The following is a 26462-nucleotide window of genomic DNA, read 5'->3' on the forward strand; positions in this document are numbered from 1 at the left end:
GGGAAAATCTATCTATTTGTGTAGCATTAAAGATTCCTCAGAACAGGAAGATTAGGATTAATTCTTCCTTGTCCTGATGACATTCCTTTCTTTTCGGAGGGAAATCATTTTTCCTCATAGTTAATAAAGTACAATTTCCAGTAAAATCAAAGTTCTGATAATTAATTATTTTGCAGGAAATCCTCAGCATTTCATGGGAGTGGTTTCAGAATGGAGTAATTTTTAGTAACTGGGGAAGAGATGGGAAATGAGTCAAGGGTAGGTGGTCCAGATATGTTTGCAGCGTGTATGAATATGGCCTTTGTAAGAAGGTTCTGGAGGCATACCTCCCTTACTAGTATTTTTTAAACACCTGCCAATTGCTGCAATATGGAGGGATCTAAAGGTTCATAAAACGCTCTTCAGGAATATCTTTATGAACCAAGTTCTGTCCCCTGTATCTCCCAAAATAGACTCAGGCTTGGTCTGTGCTAGGAATTTATGTCCATATAAATATGTCACTCCACATCCCTGAGCGATGTAGTTATAGCCGTCTAACTCCAGGTGTAGACAGTGCTATGTCAACGGGAGGGCTTCTCCTGTTGACATAGCTACAGCCTCTCGCGGAAGAAGCCCTCCTATCAGCATAGATATTGTCTTCACTGGAGCACTACAGCGGTGCAGTTGCATCATTGTAAGTGTAGACAAGCCCTTAGTTTCTTCCCTTACCCAAAACATTAGATCACTCCTTCCCAAATCATTCTTGTCTTTTGTTTCCCCCAGCTGCTTTTGCCAGACTTCCACTCTTGGTTTTACCCAGCAATTCCATCTTGCATTTCTGGCTTCCCACCACCATGATTCCATGTAGGGCCAGCTCCAGGCACCAGCATTCCAAGCTGGTGCTTGGGGCGGCATTCTGCAAGGGGTGTCAGTCTCTGTTGTTTTGCCCCCAAGCAGTGCGCCGAATTGAGAGTGGAGAGAGTAGTTAGATTGCTTGGTAGCTGATCCAGAAAGAGAGACGACCTCCAGGTTTCTTTCACAGAGCTAAAAGTGGTTGTAGCCAGGAACCTGAGACAGCTTGTTAGCTTGGTGAGCCTCCAGGTGGATGGAAAAACTGGGCGTAGGGAGACTGACTGGCTGACCATTTGTTTGAAGAGAGGCCCTGAAGGAAAGGGCAAGGTCCTGCTGAAGGCTTGCCAGACAATCCTTATTTTTTTTTCTTGTGTTCTGGGACTTTGATACCCTAGAAGGAATGAACTGTAGAGTGTCTTAGCCAGAGAGCTAAGGCTCTCCAGCACCAGATTTAGCTGAAGGTAGTGGTCGACTATCAGAAACCCCAGGATAGTGCCATGTTGGGCTGCAAGGGGACACCCCAGAGGCCAACCCTTCCACAATAGTGTATTGCCTAAAGTCAGGAGCACACTTTTTTTTTTACTGCCATTGTCCTTGAAGACAGTTGCTGAGAATTATGTTAATCTGTTAGATTTGTTTTTGCTTTCACTGCTAGAATTGTATTACTGCGTGAGGGAGAGCTCTGTGGCATGTTTTCCTTTTTCAAAGAAATAGTCTTTGCAAGAAAGAGAGAGAGCACCAAAGCCCCTGTCTGGCAAGAGCAGTAGTTAAGAAGTGGATTGGTCTCTGGGACTTAGCCTTTCCATGAGAAGCAGTCTTTCCTCCCTTATTGGCAGGAATTTGATTGGAGGAGGCTCCTGTGCCTTCCACCATGCCCTAAGAATGATTCTTTTGAAGAAAGTTTGAAAGTTATTCACCTGTCACAAGAGTAGTGGTCTTCAGTGTGTGCAGGGTTGGCCACACTCAGCCCAACTGGAGAGATTTCAGAGGACATGGACAGACCATTGAGTTTTTTTTTTTTCCAGCTGGTACTGGTCTGCTCTTACTGGGAACCAGCCTCTTGAGATGAGCTCCCAAAGAGCTCCAGTTGGTTGTCCCCCCCCCCCTTCTTTTCTAGCTTTCTTGCTGCTGACTGCTACTTCCTTTCATTGACCTTGTCAGGTTATCAGTAATGATGTCTGATGTAGTATATTTTACCCGTCTCTGTGTGTGCTATCGGTTTTTTGTTTTGTTTTTGTCTTTAGTTTTTGGCCATGTGAGGAGGAGTTGTTAGCATCAAATCAGATTTTTGAGAAATATTCACAGGGAAATATATACTATATATTTTATTTAACAGTTTATAACCAAAGTGATTTTGTTCGTTTTAGGGCCATGTAGAATAGGGCAAAATAAAATATGACTCCTGTTACTGTTACTCAAATTGTAAATTGTTACAAGCTGTGTTGTACATTTTACTAAAAGCAAATGCAGACTGCTTTTTCATTGGTGTACTTCCTTTTTGTCTGGTTCTTTTCTTAAGGTAGCCCTTTTAATGTGTTTTTTAAGGTCACTTTTTAAGGTACCTAGTTGTTCAAGGGAGAAACACTGAGGTAACTTTTTTTTGGTCCCTTTAAATGTAAATCCTTTTGTATTTCTCTTGTTTCCATGTTCTCCTTGCAGTTAGGCAGTGATAGATTAGAATTAGACTGCAGTACAGATTGGGAAAATCTCCCAGCATCCTCTTCCTGCAGAGGCATCAGCAACCAGCATTGACTGTAGCTGCTGCCACTCTAATTGACATTTCTTTTAAATTCTGATATGGAGAGCTCCTGTGATGCCAGCTGCTGTCTTGTGAACTTTGTCTTTTTTTTCTTTTGCTTGATAACTAATTAATGAGAACCCCATGGGTATCGAGAAATAAAACAGAAAATTGAATATTCTCTGTGCTAGCTTTTCTGTATATGGTAGAAAAGAGAGTAAGAGAGACTTATCCTTGCATTGGGAGGACTCCATTTATTCACCTGAAGTTATCTGCTGATTTCATCCTGTAAGTACCCTGACTCTGTATAGTAGTCCCTGAAATCATGATTGCAGTAATCATATGTGTAGATGTTTATCTGGGGAAACCTGCCTTTGTAGAAATGTACTCTATTGAAAACATCTATAGCTTAGATGGAGTTGTTCTACATGCTTACAGTACATTCGAAGGGGGAAAATGTATTCAGAATGATTTATGAAGTAATTGTTTTTTCTCCGTACTTAGCAGTGGTGAACAATGCTTCTAGTGAATATGAGTTTCTCTGCTGATGTCAATGATTAATCAGCTAGTATACTGTAGGTTGCAGAATACTGCAAGGTGTGCATTTAGGGATGCTCTTTTTGAAATTGGCAACATAAAAACATCATCAGTGTTATGGTGGCTTATTGCATTTGCCGATATTTTTCCCTGCCCTGGCAGCTGTTATCATTTAACCATTTATACTACAATATATGTTTGGCTTAACTATAACAATGTATAACAAACCTTATGTAGAATATTGTTAGATTTTAGAGGCTGCTCAGTAATCTAAGATTTGCAACATTAAATATACAGTATCAGATCTCAGTATAACACATCCCAGTAAATTGTTGTGAAGTTAGGAAAAATGGTTTTAGCAGTAGGATCACTCAGTCCTAATTGTGTGTTTGGATTAGAGCCAGCATCTGTGTGACGCAGTCATAGGACCATAAACATCTGGCCTTATTTGCTGTCCTACATGCTGGATGATTGGATTTTTTTTTCCTAGAGACATTTTAAAATGAATTGTGCTTTATTTTGTTAGAACTTTATCAGTGAACTACCATATTTTTAACTATGTACGGTTTAAACTGTAGTTTAACTTTATTTTAGAAGGATTTCTGTTTTCAACTTTATTGCTTTTCAGTACCCATCTTTTATTTATGCAAACTCTTTCTGCAAAGTACATATAAACAAATTTGTCTTATATATGTGAAAAGATTAGGCAGTAATTTGGGATTGCTTATTGCTCTTGGCCAGATTCTGATACCCTTTCTTATACTGAGTAGCACCTAACATTGATTTCAGTCTGACTACGCATGGAGTAAGGTATTTCTCTGTGTAAGTAAGGCTATAAAAATCTGGACCTCAGCCTCTAGGATTACAGAAATTATTATTTTAAACTGTAAAGACTGATTATTAAAATCTGTGTCTAAAAATAGTGTTAAATCAAATTACTGAACTTTCTGATTACCAGACAAACCTGATAACACATTAGCCTTCTGTTATTTTGTACTGGAATATCATGCATCCTGACAGGTTTTTTGATGCCAGTATTTTCATTAGTTTCCAGCAGTGTAAAACAGATTTTCTCCCACCTGCAGATAAACACCTGTCATGGGTTTTATTTTATTTTCTTCTCTTGAATATTGGGTCATTTTAAAGTACTGCTGATCTGAATTTAGCTACTACATATGAAGCCTGAAATGCCTGATGTAACTTCTAGCTGTACCATTGAATTAAAGATTGTGAGCCAAATTCATCCCTGGTATAAGTGAATTGACTTCAATAAAATTACTCCATAACTTCCATTGACTTACACCAGGGATGAAATATGCATGTGGTGTTTTACATAAGTAAATAGTTATCCATATACTTGGCATGTTTTGATTTTTCTCACTATATGGCTGATTCATTAATGGAAAGTTTTGGATCCTGCTTACTGTGCATGTTTAGTGCTATTGTGTCTATAAGACTTTTTTCACTTGACTTCTGAAGAAAGTGATGATAGTCTCACTTAACACTGTTTTAGCACTCCTGACTCATGGAATGACTTCATTGTTGGCTCACTGAGCAACTCTCCAGCCAATCAACAACCAAAGTGCTACAGCACTTCCATTTTGCTCAGAGAGCTGTCTTCCAGTTTCCAGAATGCTGGGAGATTCTGATTATCTTGTGACGTTAGTTTATCTCCTGAAGGAGGTTATTTTTGTTAAGGTACTTGGGAGACCTGGGTTTAATTCCCACCTCTGTCACTAACTTCCTGTGTTACCTTATCACTTGTCTCTCTGTGCCTCAGTTTGCTATCTGTAAAATGAGGCTACTGATACACCCCTACTTTGCAGACATTCCTACTCCTGGGGGGATTCTGAGCCACGCAGAATTTTGCAGAAATTACTGTTGTACACGCAGAATATCTTTTCTTCCCCACAGAAATGGGCTGTCATGCTGCTGTCCACCATTATGGGCTCCTGGACCCAGCAGAGCCCAGCTCACAAATAGAAGACAAGGGTGGGAGAAGGGAAGGGAACTGGAGGGTTCCAGCAGCTGCAGTTTCCAGCATGCCCTAAAAGGAGGCAGCAGTGGCACACAGGAAACTCCATGCAAGCCCAGGACCCAGCATCTGGAACTGTGGGCTCTGAGAGGGTAGAGTGTGTGAGTGTCTGGGCTGCGGAGGCCCCACAGCTGGCCTGGGGGGTAGGGGATGCAAGTGTGTGGGCTGGGGTGAGGAGGAGGAGTGTCTGGGCTGGTCATTGCTGGGCTGTGTGTGTGTGTGTGTGTGTGTGTGTTTCCAGGCCACGGGAGGCTTCACAGTTGGCCTCTGGGGGGAGGGGGCATGAGTATCTGGCCCCCCAGCTGGGGTCTGTGGGGAAGGAGATAGAAAAACAGGAATTGGTTTGTCATAGGGGTTTCTTTAATTCTTTACTCATAGGCAAATTTTTTGTGTGTCTGTATTGGTACAGACATACTTGTTGACAGATATTTGGAAATAAATTACCAAAATAATTGAAACTGGTTTGATTATATAGTGTTATTTTGACAAATAAAATTTGCAGAATTTTAAAATATTGTGCGCAGAATTTTAATTTTTTGGGGGGCACAAAATGCCCCCAGAGTAAGAGAGGTTGTGCTGATAAATTCATTAATATTATGGAGATGTTCACATAATGTCATGAGAGGGCCATAGAAGTAAGTAGATTCCCCTGCATTGTCTTCATATGCAAAAGAAATGTCCAAAGTTACATTTCAGCAAAGATATATTTTATAATAATTTTACATTAGAACAATTAGTTCTTCTATTGGTATTTATAATACTTACTTCTGAAATGAAGACACCATCCTTGGCCTTCTGGATGAAAATCATGGCACTTTTAGGTTAAAATACAGGAGAGAGAGAATTAGGATCTTAAAAAAATAAAGGAGAGGGGATGTCAAACTTTTGGATGTGAGGATGGAATATATTATTTCAGAGAAATTCTCTATTCTCTACTGCCCTGTGGATGAATTTTGGAAGGGTATTCTCAGCATAAGAGATAATGTGGGAAAAAGCACAGTGGGATTTGTGGGTGAAGGAAATGAAGTTGGAGAGGGAGCACAAGGAACTGTCTGATGCAGACAGACTGGTCCCTTTGCTTTCTTACATATTGTAACAACCGAACCTTCCCTAATATTGTTGATACTTTATCGTAAGGATTGAAGTTTGCAGGGGACAGAGAATGGTAATCTTCTCTCGTCTTCCTGTTCTCTAGGTGGTTCCCTCCCTTATTGCTGTAGCATGCTGCCCCGTCTCCCCTTCCTCTGTTCCTGGGCGGGTGCTAGCCCTTCCTCTTCCTGCTCTAATTTTGTTCCCTTCTTGTTTCCCTTGATGGCTTCTGTTCCTTTCCTGCTTCCATCTTCTTTTGAGGGATCCCTCTCTGCTATTCTCTCTTTTTTTTTTTCCCCTTGATGGATGCTTCCTCTCTCCTTCCCTCCTCTGGTTGCTATTGACCCTCTTTCTCCTTTTTCTCTGATGTCTGTCTTGCGGCAGTGGTAGACAGGTAAAGATAAAGGAGGAGGGGACACAACTTTAAAAGAAAAAAAATTAGTCCCAAAGAATTAGGAAAAACATCCTAATGGTTAGATCTATTAGATTGTGAAATGTTCTCACCAGAGGAGCATTGAAAGTCCTATTGTATGGGACATTTTAAAAAATGGACTGGCCAAAACACCGATGGGAAAACTCCTGCAAGAGCTCCAGAGGATGGATAGTATGATTTAACTTTTGTGTTATCTAACTACAGAGGCTGAAAACATTAGCATGATATTTCTGCTAAAATAACCACTGAAATAGAGAACAGTGTTGAGACTTAAATTGTCATCGTTAGGCTTTGTAGATAATACTGCACCCGAAGGGTCGAATGGGGCTCAGTTTTATACTGTTTCAGATCTATTGTTTGCCTGTCTGCAGACTTGGAAAGAAAGCACTGAGTTGGTTCACATTTGGAATATTATCTTCACAACTATGAGAGCTGGAATCTCATTTTTAATAAGTGAAAGCTTAAAATAGGGAAAAACTGCTGAGGCTACCAGTGAAGTGCTGAAACAGTGTGGGCTCACTCAAAGCCCTGCTTTTTCATATATTTAAGAGAAAAAATTACTACATTTCAAAATCTGGTTTATGATTTGTTAATAAGGTCATACATTGTGATTGCACCTTCTAGGACCAAAGCACTTACATGATGGATAAAATTCCTCTTTTTGAATATGCACTGCAGACCTCTGTTTATATTTTCTACATTCATTTTGTGTCTGAAATCCCCATATACGTGAAAGGGAATTTACATATGCTGACTCAATACAGAATTTGCAATGGAGAATAGATGTGCATGTAAGAGATGCATTCTGTGGGTAGGATATGTACACACTCCTGTATCAATCATTTCACACTACCATCCCCCCCGAATACAATAACCCGAGTTGACGGTGGCAGCAGTGTAAAAGTGCTGACCAATACTGCAGTTGAGAACAGGAAGTGAATTTTTATAGAGAGGAGGTAATTTTCTTATAGAGCATTTGTAGGGAAAGTGTCCAATGGCTAGGGCTTAAATTTGATGTGTTCTTCTAAAGACAGCACTTCAGAAGCACAATGCCAGCTGGAGTGACTAGAAGAAAAACTTCTGCTAAATCACAAATACACTTCTTGTAGTATCTTGTATTTTCTGTGGAGGTCTTTCATCTGTATACAACCAGGCCCATACTTGCTTAGCTTGCGAGCACTAAGTAAAATTTGAGGTTTATAGGGGAATATCTGTAAATGTTGTGGAAAACATGTTCTGAATAGAACTTCTGAAACCCTTGATTGTCTTCAGGTGAGCATCCAATGAGCATCCTGTTCCTGTGGACAAAATCTGTAAGATTCATAGTAATGATTCACAAATCAAAATATAGTTACGGGGCAGATTCCGGTATCTTTTAATTTTGTTGTACACTAGTCATTGATATGAAGTATCCAAAAACAATTTATAGTGTAGCGGTTCTCAGCTGAGGGTCTGTGGACCCATAGGGGGGGGCCACGAGCTATTTCAGGGGGTCCCTGAGCCCACCTGCCCTGCGGGGCTAAAGCCAGGAACCCAGAGCCCCAAGCCTCAGTGCTCTGCGTGGTTAAAGCCTGGAGCCTCAACTCCTTGTGGGGCAGGAGCCCCGAGCCCCAAGCCTGCTGCCTGCAGGGCTAAAGCTGGGAGCCTGGAGCCCTGAGCCCCAGTACTCCACAGCCCCATTTGTGCCCTGGGGCTAAAGCCCAAAGCTCCAGGGCTAAAGCCCTGAGCTCCCCAGCCCTGCAGGGTTGAAGCCCCAAGCCACCCTGTATAGCCGCTGAAGCCTGGAGTCCCCACCCCCATCAGCAGCTGAAGCCTAGAGCCCCAAGGCCCCCCTGTGGTTGAAGCTTGGAGCTCCACCCCCACTGCTGAGTCTTGGAATTTTTATAGCATTTTAGGGGCCTCAGAAAGAAAAATGTTGAGAACCCCCTTAAGTGTACTATAACCTCTCAGTTATGGAGCAGCACCTTAGCTAAGTTTCAGCAGAGCTTCCTAGTTAGAGCTAAAAACTATCAGTCACACACACATTTGTATTTTCAGTAGGGCTAAGATTATATGTACTTAAATTGCGTGTTATATTCTCCCTTCCCCTTAATATTGGTGTAGAAAGCGCATATATGGGATAAAAATAATCCATCCTTATGGATTCAGCCTCTTGGTGTTTTGCCCTATAACCGGGGATGCAGCATTGCAGATTTGCTGGATGAAATCCTGTGAATCTCTTCAAAAGTTTCTTGTTTAACATAGCACATAAGAATTTTTGCTTATAATGTTTTTTTTTTTGGTTGTTGGGTTTTGATGCTTGTTTGCAAGGACTAGCAATATAGAAATATAGATAAATGTAAATCATTAAAATCTCTCTTTATTCCAGACAGTGCAAGATAATGCTATCTATCTGCAAGAAACCACAAAAATATTGTGAGAGATTTTCTTTATCCTATTTCTGGTTCACATTTCTGAGTTGATTGTGAAGGCCAAATTTGACCTTCTCAGTCCAATAAATTTCGGATAGTTTTGCTAGTTAATTGGTGCATCTGGGTCTTCCTCAAGTTTAGTTCTAGTTGAGTTTTTGTATTAGGCATTTATACACAGCTTGTTTGGAATACCTGGTCTGGCCAAAGATTTTAGCAAGGTGCAGAAAATCAATGGAACTTGAGCATAAAATCAATGAAACAGTGTTTACTGAATGGCGATAATGATTGATAAAATGGGATAAGTCTCACTAATTAATTTAAAATATAAGATATTATAAAAAGTATTGGTACAATAATTTGATACTGATCCCTTTCCCTTCTATGTGTATTTAAAAATAAGATTTATTGTGCTATAGATCATGGCTTATACAGAGGCTCTATTTAAATGCTTAACCTCTTAATTTTACTTTTGTATGAATAAGTTATCTTAATACATCTCTTTTGTGGTACCCACCAGCTGCCACTGTTTCTAAGAATCTGCCTCCTCTGTAATATTGTCCATTCATGAGGGTATCTGCTGTCTGAGTGAGTGTTAAATCAGTCCTCAGTCTTAGGCTCTTTGTGCTCCTCTATGCTGCTGGATATCCAAATAACTATGGTGGCAAAACATGGTCACTTATCCTAAAAGTCATAGCTCTAGCTCTGATGATCCATGCATTTGTGACCTCCAGGCTTGACAACTGCAACTCATTTTATCTAAGAATTAAATCAAAGACGTTGTAAAAGTTCCAAAATACGCTACCCCGAGTACGTCATACTGGTGTTCTGCATTCTCCACTCTCTTCCCACTGAAAACAGAGTCCAGTTCATAGTCTGTCCTAATATTTAAAGCCTTCCTTGGTATTTGCTCTAATTTCCTGGGATTTCTCTGCTCCCATAAGGGATAAGAATGACCCAAAATCTAAACATTTACAGAACTAAATCAAAATTAATTTCTCTAACCTAGCAATTCTTTAAAAATTTCTCCATACAGACACAAACAAAAAAAATCTTAAAAACCATTCGGACTCTTTCTATAAGCTGGGAAGGAAGGAAGAAAAAAAGAAAGAAAGAGAGGTGTTGATATTTTATTTTTATTTTAAAATACTTGGGAGTGGTCAGATACTTCTGTGATGAGGTAGATTGTTTAGGCCACCTTTTTAATGAAAAATACATTTTCAATTACACTATTTGTGCAGGTTACACATTTACACCTCTACCTTGATATAACGCTGTCCTCGGGAGCCAAAAAATCTTACGGCATTATAAGTGAAACCGCGTTATATCGAACTTGCTTTGATCCGCCGGAGTGTTGCTTTACTGCGTTATATCCGAATTCGTGTTATAACGGGTTGCATTATATCGGGGTAGAGGTGTATTCTGTGACAACCTTTCGCTGATGACAGATGCACTCTTGACCGCTAAAGTTAAGTAAGCTAATTATCTGTGAACAGTGCATCTTGCTGCTCGGAGCTGTTCCCTTGAATTCTGAGTAAAGGAATAGTGTACTCATGGAGGTAAGGGACAGAATTACGAGTCAGATCTGGATTGTATTCCAGCTCTGCTGTAGATTTGTTGAGTAACCTTGAACAAGTAATTTATAGCTAAATTGTGTTATATGGAGATATGTCTGGCAGGTGGCCCGGAAAATGCAGTGAACTTGCCTTCTTTGGACTTTTCTTCAAATTGTCCCCTTCATAGGGAGGAATTTAGATGACTACCTAAACCCGTAGATCACATGAATCTGTGAAGAAGGGAATTCCCAGCCTTCTGGAGGATGGCCATTCCATTCCATTTTTCTGACATCCCCTACCGCCCCAAAAATCCTCTAAGATCCTAGCAAGAGCTGTGCTGCTGTTAGTCAGATCTTAGCACCTCTCTCTCTAAGTAGGATGCAGTTATGGAGAATAAATGTAACACTTCTTCAGTTGTTAACTTAGGTGCAGATATTCACTGCCACAGGGGGGAGAATGCTGCAGACTATCTCCTCATCACCTTGGTTCATCCAAACTATGTGATTAATTTCTGTGAGGCTGGGAGCTCCAGAAACTGCCACTGCGGTGCAGAGCTGTGGGGGCCACCCACTGCTCGTTGAACTCAGGGGGCCCCTGCCACCTGTGGCCCAGCAGAGCTCTGGGGCCCCCCAGCTGCTGTGTCTCTGGGGGCCCCTGCCACCTGCTGGAGCACAGGGGTCCCCCCCATCACAGCAGCTGGGAGCTGGGGGGGCCACCTGCCACTGGCAGAGCTCCAGGGGCTGTCTGTCACCTGTGGCAGCTGGGAGCTTCGGGGGCCTCTGCAGCTGGGAGCTCTGGGGCCACCTACCACCTGCAACAGAATGCCAGGAGCCATCCATGGCAGCTCGGACTGGCAGAGACCCTGCTGTGGTTCAGAGCTCCGGCGGCTTGGAACTCCGGGCAAGTGCCTGGCAGCCGCAGGGCCCCCACCACCTGCAGGGACTGGGAGCTGTGGCAGAAGCCCCCTCCACAGCTCGGATCTCCAGGGGCGGCAGCTGGGAGCTGTGGGGTCCCACAGCTGAGAGCTCTGGTGCCCCCGCTGGCTGAAAGCTCCAGCCCTGCGGCCCTGAGGCTGAAGCAGAAAATGTCACAGAGGTTTCTGGAAGTCATGGATTTCTTACTGACTTCTGTGACCTCCATGACACATTCGTAGCCTTAGTGATAAGGTCATAGGTAAGGATCTAGATAGTAGCACAATGTCATAGAAACAACATGCCTTCTTGGTAGATGGCCTTCTAAATAGCACCTCTCCATCTTTTTTTTAATTTTAGGAGTGTATTTTTACATCAGTTCTTCTTACTTTATTTAGATTTCTATTATGTTGCATGTGCTGTGAGTTCCTTGTACAGGGAGCCGGGGATCAAGTGTAGTAAAGCTCCCATTCCTAGGTTGATCGTGCATCCAGTGACTGGCTGGTAGGGCTTTTCCTAGCTAGAAAAGTAAAACTATCAACCACCCATCACAAGGCAACTAAATGTAGTTGATCAGCATAGGTGGTAATTATGGTTATGAGGTAAAGCAGCTGATAGTTGCTTTCTTAGAAAGTCTGTGTTCTAATAAAAGTATAATGGCTAAATTCTGTCGTCCTCATATTAGTTAGTACTTATGAGTCTCATTAACTTCAATGAATAAAGGTTGAAGAATCTGGCCTTTAAACTTCAGATTTAGCTTTACTCAGCATTTTAGCTGAGTAATGAAATTAAAATAAAAGTAGATTTGAGCAAAATCTACCTACTTGAGTTCCCCTCTTCTCCAAATAGAATTGGTTGGTTGTGGGAAGGATAATTGCACTAGATGTTGCCTAAATTTTCCACAAACATCATTTAGTTTTGGTATGGCCTAGTGTCCTATGGTTATATTTAACAGTAGTGAAGTACAACCTGCCTTTTAACTGTTCTCTCATATATCTGAACTACATTGATGAAAGGTTACTGTGTCTTGCGTGAAGTACTAGGACTTTGAGTAACCATTTCCCCTGAAAAAAATTCTAACAGTGTTCCAAGGCAGTGGTTTTCTTTCATTGCATTTCTGAAGCTAAACTTTTGCTGACAGTCCTCTGTTATTATTGTAAAGCTTAATTCCTTTTAAGTCTTGTGTACAAAGTAGAAAGGGGTAACTTGCAAAGTATTTTAATTTATCTCTGTTAATTCTCAAGCTTTTTATATCAGGATTGTCATTTTACAGTAAGTCAATAATTGAATATTCTTCTACGTTAAGATATTAACATCAGACCAAACTCACCTTAACTTGTGATATAAAGACAGACTGAAAAGTACATGACTATAGCATCTTACTAAAAGTGCTACTTAAACTGATCTGAACCTCAGTGCCTTACTAATGAAAAAAATCACTTACTTCTAAGGAAATTTACATGCATCAGGCCCAAAACATATGGTCAATTGGCATAATTCAAAACACACGTTTATTCTTTCTCAGCAATATTAAGAAGTTTTTGAAATAGTTGAAGGAGGAAGCTATATTTTTATCGTTAACTTTAGAAATGTGTGTGTCATCCTTAAAGTAACTAGACACTTGCATAGTAGCTTTTTATAGAAGGAATAAAAATGCCACCTAAGTACTGAAAATCTGAATATAGTATATCTTTCTTTTTCTCTCTTTCCTTTTACTATTCATGATTGAATTATGCTCTCATTTGTACTGGTGTAAATCCAGGTTAATTCCACTGACATGAATAGTGTTAATTCATATTTACACCACTAAAAATTAGAAAAGATTGGGAACTCTCTAGTGGTGATAAAATAGGTGGGGGGTTAATCAACTCTGGGAATCTTTGTGTGTGCATAACAAGAATGCCTAGATAGAGATAATGACACTTCATATGTAGAGACTGTAGTCATTGCACAGTTGCTTGGATTTCTTTTGAAGTGCTAACTCATACATTGATTCCTTTTAAGATTCTGAGTAAGTCTTCATTGTTTTGGTATGCTCTTTCTCACAAAGACATAAGTTTTAAAGTATTTGGTTTAGTTCTACATATGGTATATTTATTTGGTATTGATCTGCAGTTGTGTGGTACTGTGAAAAATGAACGTTTTTCATATAAGGAAGAAAACCTGCCTTCCATTATAGTCTATTTCTACTTATTTTTCCAGTTCCTTGCTTTTTATTCAGAACCATCAGAAGCTGAGGGCACTGCAGGGGGTAGGAAAGAAGGAACTTCGTTGATGTAGACAAAGAACTGATGGGTGTACCAGTCTTCATTTAAAATCTACAAAGGAAAAGTGTTTTTGTTCAAAGGTGCAGATGTGAATCTGGACAGGAAGTTTTATCAAAGAATTCTGGAAAATTTAGCTTTTTCAAAATTTACTCTACCTGCGCTGTTAATTTCTTTGCCTTTGGATTTTGTTTGTAAATATGACCAAATTGTGTTCCCATTGAAGTCAATGGGAGCTTTGCAGTTGACTTCAATGGGAGAAGAATTGGGCCCTTCATTTTTGTGTATAGTAGTGTTGAAAATTAAAAAAAAATGGGACAGTTGTGTTCTGTAGAAATCAGTTTTGTTCTTGTCATCTGCAGAAAATTGAGGATAAAGGGCTACAGTCAACTGGGAGTCTGAGTCAGAGTGAAAACAGTTACTTTAGACCAAACTCTTAAAAGAAATCTTCTAGATCTTATTGAGGAGCTAACTTCACAAAAATTGTACCTCTTAAATACAAAGCATTAATGATTAAGTTGTGCTTTTGTTACTAGGTATAGCCAAATGAGTGTGTTCATTTTTAACACGTTGACTCACATGATTTAAATAAGTGGCGCGTGTAGTAGAAAATGTCTTTAAGTTGTCGAGTCTCAAGAACTTTATACTCCACATTTCTAAAATTTTGTAGGCTTGAGAAACAATAAATGGTAGGCTAAATCTTAATTGTCTTTTCTAATGAAGTTCAGGGATGTGACTCCCATTATTTTAGCCATTTCTTAGGGGCTCTACAATTAAAGACAAGTAAAATATCACATTTATTGACTATTTTATTATTAAAGAAAGGAAAACAAAACAAAATGAAACAGAAAACAAGCAAGCAATGAACAGGGGTTACTTCAGTATGCCACACTCTTCTGTGGACACTGTTCAGCAAAGATTACACATTAGAATGGGCCTGCCTCTGGTGGGACCATTCTTCTCTAGATAAGTTAAGACCAAAGTATATTATTCTTCCAAGTTACTAGAGAGTCCTGCCTCGGTGTATCCTAGATAACTAAAATAGTTTATAGAAGTTGAAATTCTGCTTTATATGAACCTAAACATGCTTATTTCCAAATAATGGTCTTCCAGCTCTCAAAATAATATTTTAAAACTTAAATTATTCTTAAAGGGACAAAGTAGGTGAAGTAATATCTTTCATTGGACCATTTCTGTTGGTGGAAGGAACAGACAGTTAAGCATAAGGGGTCACACATGCTGTACGAGAAAACTTAAAATGAAGTGGGCAATTAAGGCTTTGCAAGCGATAGGGTGTGTTACAAATTTTTATAAGCCATAAAACCAGTGTCTGTTTAGTCCATGATTTTTAGCATCTAGCAGAGTTATGAAATTTAAGTTCTCAAGCTCATCTTTTGAAATAATTGTGCAGGTTTCCTTTGAGGACGAGGACTGAGATGTCAGATATAGTGTGATCACTTTGAGAAAAGTGTTTGCCCATGAGTCATATGTCTTCTTTCATTTTTCTTTGTGAGTTCATTCAAGAGTGTAGTGGTATCTGGTTTCACCCACATTGTTGATGTTGGGGCATTTGGGACACTGGATAAGGTATTCCACATGTTGTGATAGGCACGCATAGAACCCATGGATCTTAAAAGGTGTCTTGTGGGGAGTATTGATCATCATAAAAACAGAGATATGTCAGCATGTTTTGCATCTGTTGTTCTGGCAGGTTCTGGTGCTGCTTTAAGTTGGTGTGCCCTGGTCTGTAGGGAGCTTGCATCTGATGATGAGCTTGGCAAAGTTTGGGGAGTTTTTTGAAAGCCACAAGAGGGAGTTTGAGAGAGATTTCTTTCAGGATGTGGTCCCATGGGTTGTAATTGTTTCTTTGATGATATCCCACCTGAGTTCCAGTGTCGGATGGTGAGTGACAAGTAGGGATGTGCAATCAGTGGTGTTTTTGTCTTAATTGTCCACTTCATTTTAAATGGTCTTCTACAGCATATATGCTTATGCTTAACAATCAGTCCCAACTTGTATTTAGCTCAGACATTCTGGATATCTTTCCCAGATCTGAAGAAGAGCTCTGTGAAACTTTAAAAACTTATCACTTTCACAACTGAAGTTCGTCCAATAAAAGATATTACCTCACCCATCTTTTCTCTTTTATGTCCTGGGACCAACATGGCTACAACAACACTGCTCACAACATGATTCTTAGGGCACATCTTCACTGGCAACGTTTAAAGTGCTGGCTTGCATAGTTGTGGCAGAGCTCTAAAAAACCCACCTCCGCGAGGGGTGTAGCTACCAGTGCTGGGAGTGTGGCTCCCTGTGCTCAGGGTTTTTTTTTTTTTTTATTGAACCAACTTCAGTTTTTTCCAGCCACACCAAGCTCTTCTTCAGTCTGGGAAAATCCTTGAATGGTTCCTTAGAATATGTGCTAATTACTTATACTAAACAATCTATTCCACCTTGCATTTAGCTGTGATGCTGGGAGTACCATTCCCAGACCTGAAGAAGAGCTCTGTGTGGCTTGAAAGCTTCTCTCACCCACAGAAGTTGGTCCAGTAAAAGATATTACCTCCTTGTGTCTCTGATTCTTAAAGACAGTCTTTAACTTGAATGGTCATTATAGAAGGCTCAGTCTTCTCCTTTTTTGGAGAGGTATTACTATTCACATAATAATGGTATCAGACAGTAAAAGAATAAATGGACACAAATTAGACATCAGGAATGGTAACATACAAAAGCCAGTATGAGAATACTTCAGTCTCCCTAGACATTCAATAACAGATTTAAAAGTAGCCATCTTGCAACAATTTTTTTTTCAAAAACAGACTTTAAAGACAAAGTGCAAAGCTACAATTCATTTGCAAACTTAACACCATTAATTTGGGCTTGAATAGGGACTGGGAGGAGCTGGCTCACTATAAAAGCAATTTTCCCTCTCTTGGTATTGACACCTCCTCATCAATTATTGGAAGTGGACCATATCCACCCTGATTGAATTGGCCTTGTCAGCACTGGTTCTCCACTTGTAAGGTAACTCCCTTCTCTTTATGTGCCTGTATATTTATGCCTGTATCTGTAATTTTCACTCCATGCATCTGAAGAAGTGAGTTTTTTACCCACAAAAGCTTATGCCCAAATAAATCTGTTAGTCTTTAAGGTGCCACCGGTCTCCTAATTGTGTTTGTGGATACAGATTAACACGGCTACCCATCTGATACTAGACAGTTAGAAGAAGCTTGTATTTAGATATAAAATATTTGCAAACATACATTTCAAAAAAACTTGTGCCATCTTAAATATTTAAGGAATAAACAAAGATTTTCACCTGCAAGTGGAAACATGGGGTTAGACGTGATCAAAACATTTCCCAGCTATAAATGTTATACTTAACATTAAATATATGAAGACTTTAGAGTACCTATAATATGTTTCTATAATTCTTTACGGCACGGGGAGGAGTTTGAAACTGAGGTTTTTCTCTATGAAGAGCAGAAAGGGTGGAAAAGTCCATTTTTATAACTTAGGCCATGTACACTAAAAAGTTTTATTATAACAAACTGGTATTTCATATTAGAGGGAGGGCCCTTGGTCTTTGATACAGTAGTTTTGTTGTTTGATTGCCTTGCTGACCAAAAGTTCTTCACTAATTGCAGTACATTTACGATTTTTAATTAGACTCCTATCATATTTTATACAAAGCAGTAATCAGAATAACACTTATGTACATTGTTCAAAATATATTATAAAAGAAAATAGTATAGAATATTAAAGTGAAATGAAAGTTATAAAGCTGCAGAGTTTATGTAAACACTCTTGGGGATAATAAACATGTTATCTTCCTTGACCCTTGGGAAGTCTGTCATGCTTACAGAAGACAGAATTCCTAAGGATCATATAATTGAACAGTTCATATAATTAAGCAAAAATAAACACGTCAGCAACTTTACTCCAAGCTCCTGTGTATGAAAATAAAGGTAAATATCTACTAAAATTTAGCAAAAGTGCAGGAAGGCATGTACTAACCTAACACTAGCATATATTATGATAATTTTATTATTTTTGCATCAATATTGAGGTTTACGTCCTACAGGAGAATTTTTGAAAATCCCTCTATTCTTCTATATTGAATGTATGAACACAGAGATAAGGCAGTACATAAGTTTTCTCCTTAGTGTAACCTTTTGTGTAAATACAAACCACAGGCAGTAAGAAAAGGCAGTAAGAAAATACAAAATAGCTCACAATGCAAAACCACTAAAATCCATAGCGAATAAATATATTTAACTTTACCCTTATAATCTGACAATGGCAGATGTCTTAAAGCATTTTTGGCCCAATATCTGCCTTTCAGGCCAAAAAAAGAAAGGAAGCTGCAAGTCTTTCTAAATACTAAAATATATTAAAATGATAAATAATGTATAGAAAGGATATTGGTTAGCATGTAAAATATGGGAAGGAAGTATATAGGTTTAACCACTTCTACTGCAACTTTCCTCAGTGGGCTCTGCCTATGAATCAGTTTTCTATCTGTAGTACTAGTTTTATTGCCGTGAAATGCACACACAAAGATAAGTTTCAGTTCTATTACAAAGCAATAGTGCAGACAGTTCTAAGATGATTCTTTAGCACATTAAAACTATTTATTCGTATTCTTATGAGGATACTAGCAGTTGAAAGCCCATGCTATTGCATGAATATAATTTGTAAAGTCAAAATTGCTAAGAACTTAAAAATTGAATAATGAGAAACCGTGAATCACGGTGATGATTGAACTTGGTGATATTCTAAACAAAAAGCTATCATCCATGCTTGTAGCTGTTTCCACTGTTTCACATTCACTCAACAGACATTCTAGGCTTCAGAGTGACACACAGAATGATGATCCTGGAATCTTATTATATAGATACAGATTTATCAGTTTTGTTGCTCACATGCACTCATACACACCACATTTTACAGGAAAACTGCTATAAAACTAGTACAAACTCATGTTAAGAACATAAAGTCCATTTCTTCTCTGATTAAATCAAGTGACAAAACTCATGGTCTTGAATTATGAAGGAATGAGCCCACTTCTGCTTAAGTGAAGTGGTCATGAAACAACTCTCCCTAGACATTTTTAAGGAAACTGAAAAGAAGATTTGGTAGTTTCAGGTTAAAAAAAGTCCATTCCACCAAAGTAGTGAAAGTAGATAATGAAATGAAAGAACATGATCTGATGCTGAGAACATGATAATCACGTGTTGTAGGCCAGAGATTAAGAGAAAGGGTAGTTGGATGGAAACTGGACAGCACCTCTACTCCATTAGACGCTAAAGCAGGATTGGTTTTTCTAAAGAAAATCTTCACAGCATGAAAGCTTTTACACTTTTAAAAAGGTATTTTAGCAGGGAAACATACTGTTTGCTATGTTAAACTGGATTTAGGTAAAATAACTGACTTATTAACAAGTATGGAAAAGGGTAGATGAAAAAACTAATTACATGAGCTATCAACAAAATCATTTTATATCAATTTTCATTATTGTCTAAAATGGTTTCTTCTCTCAAAAATCCACAGTTTTGGTGTATAAGCAATTAAGTAACTAGATACATTTTAAATGTCTTTTTTCCCTTTAAAGGTAGTTGTAAGTATTTTCCAATAATATGGTCAACTAAAGGTCAGTTAATATGTATTGAAATTATTAGCAAGTTTTGTATGGAACTCACAATTACATTTTAGAGCCTAGTCCTTTCTTAGGGTCTGAGTCTCTTTTATATATGCATAAATGAGAAGTTACCCAAGTAAGAATTGCAGGGTATGTATAATTATTTTCCTCCCCTTAGTTAATGGATTATGGATTTGTCATGATGGCATGTTACAATACCTACGTTGTAAACTGAGTGAACAGTTAGGGAAACGAGGTCATATCTTTGATTTGGCCAACTTCTGTTGGTGAGAGAAGCTTTTGAGCCACACACAGCTCTTCCTCAGGTCTGGGAAAGGTACTTTGTCACATCTAAATACAAGATCAAACAGATAGACTATGTGCTAACTACCTATACTAAACTAAGGGGCCATTCAAGGTGAAGTGGCCCATTCACAACCCTGTCATAGGATAAAAAGGGAGGTTAGTGGATTACAGAGTCATAATAAACCATAAATCCTGTGTCTTTATTAAGACAATGATTTTGGACTCTGCATGGGGATCATTTCACCTTGAATGGTCCCTTAGAATATGTCATAACTACTTATGCTAAATTACCTGTTTTGTTTCTTGAATTTAGCTGTGACACTAACTGATTTGAAGACTTTGGTTCCCTCTACCCCCGAGTCCAATGGCTATTCCCTTTGTCGTCGTAGGTGTAGAGAATATGATGGGCAGAGAGAGACGGGGAGTCCCTTGGCATGGTTGCCCCTCCTTTTTATAGTTTCAGTCCCCTTCTTGAAAAACATTTCCAGCTGAGAACAAGGAGACAAATAGTCTATCTGGAAGGATGTTCCCTGCTGGTTTTTCTTCACCTGTTTGAGCTTCCTTTGTTTTTTTTTTCCTGCTTGATGCTTCTGTTTACTGCTTAAATGCAAATGAAGGCAAGCCCACATTCCTTTGTTTAGGACAGACCTGTTTGCTGACTTCTGCATGGACGAGGCTGTGGAGTTTGAAATTTGTTAACAACATCATACAGGGAAATTTTATAACTTCACACACAGTGTTGCCACACACAATGTTGTAAGCAGTTCAGGTTGGAGGCTACAGCAGCAAGGCATTGCAAGGCAGCCCAGGTCAGAGGGCAAGGGTGACACAGCCTCCCACTAATCTGGATTGTACCCTGTTATGTCACAGAATGTAATGATTTTAAATACAAAAATCCTTCAAAATTCTTCAAATATTATAATAGTACGAAAAAATTAGGAGCAGAAGTAGAAAGAAAAATATTAGGGCTGTTGATTAATCACAGTTTAATCACATTGTTAAACAGTATAATACCAATTGAAATGTATTAAATATTTTTGGATTTTTTCTATATTTTCAAATATATTGATTTCAGTTTCAACACAGAATACACTGCTCACTTTATATTATTTTTTATTACAAATATTTGCACTGTAAAAATGATAAAAGAAACAATTTTTCAATTCACTTCATATAAATAGCGTATTACAATCTCTTACAAATGTCAATTTTTTTGTTACATAACTGCACTCAAAAATATAATGCAAAACTTTACAGTAAACAAGACCACTCAATCCTACTTCTTATTCAGTTCGCTAAGACCAACAAGTTTGTTTACATTTATGGATAATAATACTGACAACTTCTTATTTACAATCTCACCAGAAAGTGAGAACAGGCATTCCCATGGGACTTTTGTAGCCGGCATCGCAAGGTATTTACATTCCAAATATGCTAAACATTCGTATGCCCCTTCATGCTTTGGCCACCATTCCAGAGGACATGCTTCCATGCTGAGCATCAGCATGAACTTCCTATGCTGTCCACGGCACCATAACGGCTTCTGTGCTCCCAGTGCTGCAGCTCAGCACCTATCAACATGACTATCTACTCCCTCTGCTGAAATGTGATAGTCTGTCTCCCTCCTCTTTTCTTTCTTCATAGGAAGGAGAAAGAGACATGCGGAGGGACCATTCTGGTCTCAGCTCCCTCCCATTCTCTTCTTCCAGTGAGGATTAGGAGAATGATCATAATATATTAAAATAATCTGTATGATATTTGTCAACTGATAGTGGGGGGGAAACAGTAGTTATAGGATGCATCTGAGTAGTATGTATCTAGAAGCTCGAAATGACAGTATTTTGAAAGAGGAAAGCATGATTCATGAAGAAAATTGTATCAATTTTCCTTGAAAGTCAAATGTACAGTTAAGTTAGAATGTTTAACATCACAGGTCTTCTTTATAATAATAATTTCAGAATTCGTGAACTATGTAATAGATGTCACAAGTTATTTGAAATGGGAATTTCTGAATCTGTGAGGGTAACACCATACAATGTGTAAAATCACACAACATGTTGCCAAGGAGATACCTTATGTAGCAATACAAGTTATTCCCAACAGCATAATGTCAAAGTGCCTGATTTAAAGTTCATTGAAGTCAATGAGCGCCTTGGACTACAGCAGGCTTTGATTCTTGAAACAGTCGAATCAGAGGAGTACTTATGCTAAAGTACTTATAAGTTATTTATACTATTTTTCATCTATTTGTTAGCTTAATTCACTCCTGTCAGTTCTCTGTATTTTAGTTTCTTTCATAGATCTCTTAATTGTATTGGAGAATTATTAAATGTTCTATCAAATTATTAAATTTGAATTGAATAAGGTAAGTGCACACACATGAAAGGGATATTTATATAATAAATTTCAGAGCCGTATAGTAAATTAATTTATCTTGTACCTTTTAACAACTTGATCTGTGCTTTGCCCATTAATCCATATCCCCATGATTTATTCTAACATTCCAAACATCTGAACATCTTCAAATTTTAAATATTTTAAAAAACCTGTCAAAAAATTGTACATTTCCTTCTTTTCTTCATAAACATAGAATTTCACTCTGAAAAATATAACACTGGCCACACTGTTCTTGTAAATTTTTGCAATAGCTGGGGCTCAAAAACTATAACACTTGGATATCGCACTGGATCCAAGTCCCAGAATAGATAGGAATTGGCCTTTAAGCAGATACAGGTTTTATTTTTATAAAAATGTCACCGTTTTAAACTGTCTTGTGACCTTCCGGTAAAAGAAATGGGAGATTTATATCAACGGAAAGGGGAAACTTGCAATTTCCCAATGGGACCCAATACTCGGTTATAGCCCTAAAAGGGTATGGGATAAGACAATTAAAAACCATTAGATTTTTATCTATAGACCAACTACTTTCATCCATTATGAGAGGTGAGTACGCTTCCTTCCTTCACAGTTAGACTCATGGTTAGTTAAAAAACCTGGATTTTCAGGCCGGGAGATATGTAAAAAAAAAAAAAAAAAAACCCCAAACATTTCAACTTTGTGTTCCCTGTGTCTCTCTCCTGATCCATACATTTGTATGTCTATATTTATAACAGCTGCACAGATTATGTGCATCAAGAAATCTCTCTTTTGAACTCCTCTGTACGGTCCTCTTTTTCTGTTCATTGCTTGAATGTTAATCTCGCTGACATGATTGTTGCCTTCTCTTTTGTTTAACCTCTTTTACTCAGGTGAAGCCCCCATTGTAATGCCCAAACCTGGTGTCCTTACTCAGATCAAACTCCTTTAGACTTTGTCAATTGATAGGGATTTCAGTCTGTCTAACACAAAAAATATCATCCCTTCATAGACGTAGCCGGGGCAGCTCCAGGCCCCAGCAAGCCAAGCGCATGCTTGGGGCGGCAAGCCGTGGGGGGCGCTCTGCCGGTCGCCGGGAGGGCGGCAGGTGGCTCCGGTGAACCTCCCGCAGGCATGCCTGTGGGGGGTCCACCGGAGCCACGGAACCAGCGGACCCTCCGCAGGCACGTCTGCGGGAGGTCCACCGGAGCCGCGGGACCAGCGACTGGCAGAGCGCCCCCCGCGGCGTGCCGCCGTGCTTTTGGCAGTGAAATGGCTAGAGCCGCCCCTGGACATAGCAGTCAATAGAGTGTATTGTATTTCTTCTGAGTTAGACTGCAGACTCTTCAGAGCTTAGACTAGTTAAGTATTTTGTGTACTTACAGTATTGTATAAATAGTAATTGATAAAAAGATTGCATTTCATATTGACTGCTAATTCTAGGAAGGTATGGAATGTGTCATGGTAAACAGAAGATAATCATCAGCACAATTACAGTAAGAAAACAAACCCACATAATAAAAGCAATGGCTGTTACAAATCTGTTTTGTTTCAGTTTTCTAAGAGTCAATTATTATAAATAAGTTTTTAAAAAACACACAATAAAATACCTACCTACACGACTTTTGGAATATATACTGTAAATCTAAAGGAAAGAAGATATTCATTAGTATCTGAAATTAACTAATTTCTATCCTTTGAATTATTTCTCATTTAAAAAAAGGATTATAGGGGTCTGGAAATGCAAACAGTTCTGCAGCATCTTAGATTCCTAAACAGCTGTTTAGGATGTAAAGTAACAATCTAAGCAGAAAAGATTAGGGAACAGTTGAGCTGTGATACAGTTTGTGTTCATCTCTAAAAGCTGAGATTACTATTGAATATGGTTTCGAATACTTACCCTTTCCCTTTTTTATATTTTTATGTTTTCATTAGGGCATCCAAGATGGATCTCAAGTGTGCGCTGGAAGAATGTTCAATGGCACTGAATTTATTTCTAAATAATAAATTTTCTGAAGCCCTGGAATTACTTCGGCCATGGTGAGTTCATTTTGTTTGTTGGAATTAATGCAGGCAGATTCTATAAGGCATGCCATCTGGTTGCTGAGCACTAATCTAAGACCTCTGAATATAGTAGCTTTCATTACTTCCATTTTGTCTCTCCTGACCAAAGCAATTCTGCATTGCTGCCCAGAGAGTATGTACTGTTTCTGTTTAAACATACTGAAGTCACAAACCCTGTCAGTCAACCCGTGGACTTTGTTTTATTTTAGTTGTAATTAAATAAATCAAGTCCCTGCGGGTGCAGTGGAGGAAGTGGGGAGGGGAGCAGAAATTCTTTCATCTTGTATCAGCTACAAAAGGCTTGTTGCAAAATATGGCTGTTTTTCAAAAAATAGACCAGGATAGAGGAATGCTGTGGAGTGCACTTTACTTCCCTGATGGTGGTATATGTGCTACCTGGCAGTTGGAGATTAGCCGCTCTTCTCCCTTTACAGCACAGCAATGTGCAGGATTTCGCTTTAACTCTAACTTTTGAAAAAGTTACTTTCCTTCTGGTTCTCCCTGCCACCTCCTCCCATCAAGAAAATCAGCATTGGACCAAGTACAATTAGTCCAACCCCTGCTCAAAGCAGGACCAATCCCCAGAAAGATTTTTGCCCTATCCTAAATGGCCCAACTCACATTACTGGGTTTAGTATGATGTTTTACCACATGGGTCCTTCTTTAATGATGATAAGACAAATCAGAATTCCTGAAAGGGAGACAGTAGTCTGGAAAGGTTGAGCGCCATTACTGTAACCAATGTGGAATAAAACTGCCAAGATTTTGGGTAATAGTCCATGTCTGTGATTTCTCTCCCTGTCCCGTTGGCAACTCCAAACATTTCAAAGCATAACGATCATCACCCTTCCACAATAGCAAATTTTACAGGAGTGGGGAGGAATGCCTAGGAATCACACATCATCCTTTACCTTTAGACTACAATAGCCTAACTCCTACAAAAGTAACACCAAATGAACAAAAACTCCCACAAAAAATTCCTTTTCTGTTCAAAACAGTAGGAGATTCACTCACTAGCAAAAAACCTTTGTTAAAGCAGAGGTAAGTTCGCCTGTTTATCTTGTGCCCTTCCAGAACTTCATGTTCAGCAAAACTCAAACGTCTGAAAATCAGGAAATACCGAGTTAATTTAGATACTGTAATGGGTTGTGCTCTCCATCGTGACGCCTCCTGCTGGTTGCACCAGGAATTAGCTCTATTTATCAGCAGAGTGCCCTACTCTTGTGGTGCCTCACTCTCCATCACTGCTTCTCTTCCCTGGGTCACTACCCCATAGCCCTAGCACCCACTCAGCCCTTGTTTCAAGGCTTGCAGTCTGGCAGGGTCAGCCAGAGCTCCCACTGCCTTGCTACCCTGCCCAGCTACCCTGCCAAGCACTGCTCTGTCCAGGGTGCTGCTCCTTCTACCAGGAGACAGTCCTCCTCCCTTGCTGGTCAGGGGGAGACTCCCCTCTTCTCTGTGCTGCAGCCTTTATATAGGGCTCAGCCTGGCCTTGATTGGCTTCCCACAGGCCCTTTCTGATTGGCTGCCCACCTGCCCAGCCTTTCTGGCCTACTTTAACCCATTTTGTCCTGGAGTGGGGCAGCTGCCCCACTACAGATACCAAAACAGCCTTAACTGAGCCCTCTTTGAGCAATGCCCTAATACTCCCGTAGTACACATTCTCGCACTTTCAGATAGTACACATCACTCAGGAAATAGGGTACATGACCACTATAGCACAGAATTTAATGTCCTCTCTTTGCTAAGGCAAAATTTTTGTTTAGGTGAGCTGTTCTGTACAGGAGCTACGTACACCTGTCCTACTCTCAAACAATGAGCCAGCCCCACAGAAACTAACTTGCTATATATTACAACCTTTTCATCCCTTCATTCTTACCACAAAATTACATGTGACAATATACTTTAATTTACCCAACATTAAACCCAGAGAGTACTCTCATATACCACCTCACAGCTAATAATCTCCATGGCAAAGAGGTTCCTGTACAATGCTACTGATATAGCAGCACTCAGTGCTGAATTGAGGCGTACTGGATCTCTCCAGGTATGCATACACCTCTTCCCTTTGCCTCCCGTGTGTGATCAATGAGGCTCTCAGACCCCACTCTTAGAGGAAGGGTCCCCCAGATATCACAATCTCAGCTCTGCCAAGCTTCTCCAAACTAATGCTTCTATTCAGTACAGCTATATTTAACACAATTACTGCAGGTAGAATGTATGCTAATAGTTCCTAGTGGCTATTGATGTGGATACAGCAGCAAAATGAGGACAGACACATGCATGGACTGCAC

At 39.4% G+C, this 26462-nt stretch overlaps 1 protein-coding gene across 4 annotated transcripts in view; it reads left to right on the top strand.

Annotated features, from left to right (window-relative positions):
- The window catches only part of TTC39B (tetratricopeptide repeat domain 39B), a 156822-nt gene that overhangs the window by 95929 nt on the left and 34431 nt on the right, over nt 1-26462 (top strand). For all 4 annotated transcript variants that reach the window (XM_039544124.1, XM_039544126.1, XM_039544123.1 and 1 more), the window contains one exon: nt 24040-24144. In XM_039544124.1, the coding sequence (XP_039400058.1) occupies nt 24050-24144 (95 nt within the window). In that variant the 5' untranslated portion in view covers nt 24040-24049. The remainder of the gene's footprint in view (nt 1-24039; nt 24145-26462) is intronic.

Source organism: Mauremys reevesii, linkage group 6, assembly GCF_016161935.1.
Source record: "Mauremys reevesii isolate NIE-2019 linkage group 6, ASM1616193v1, whole genome shotgun sequence".
Classification (NCBI taxonomy): domain Eukaryota; kingdom Metazoa; phylum Chordata; order Testudines; family Geoemydidae; genus Mauremys; species Mauremys reevesii.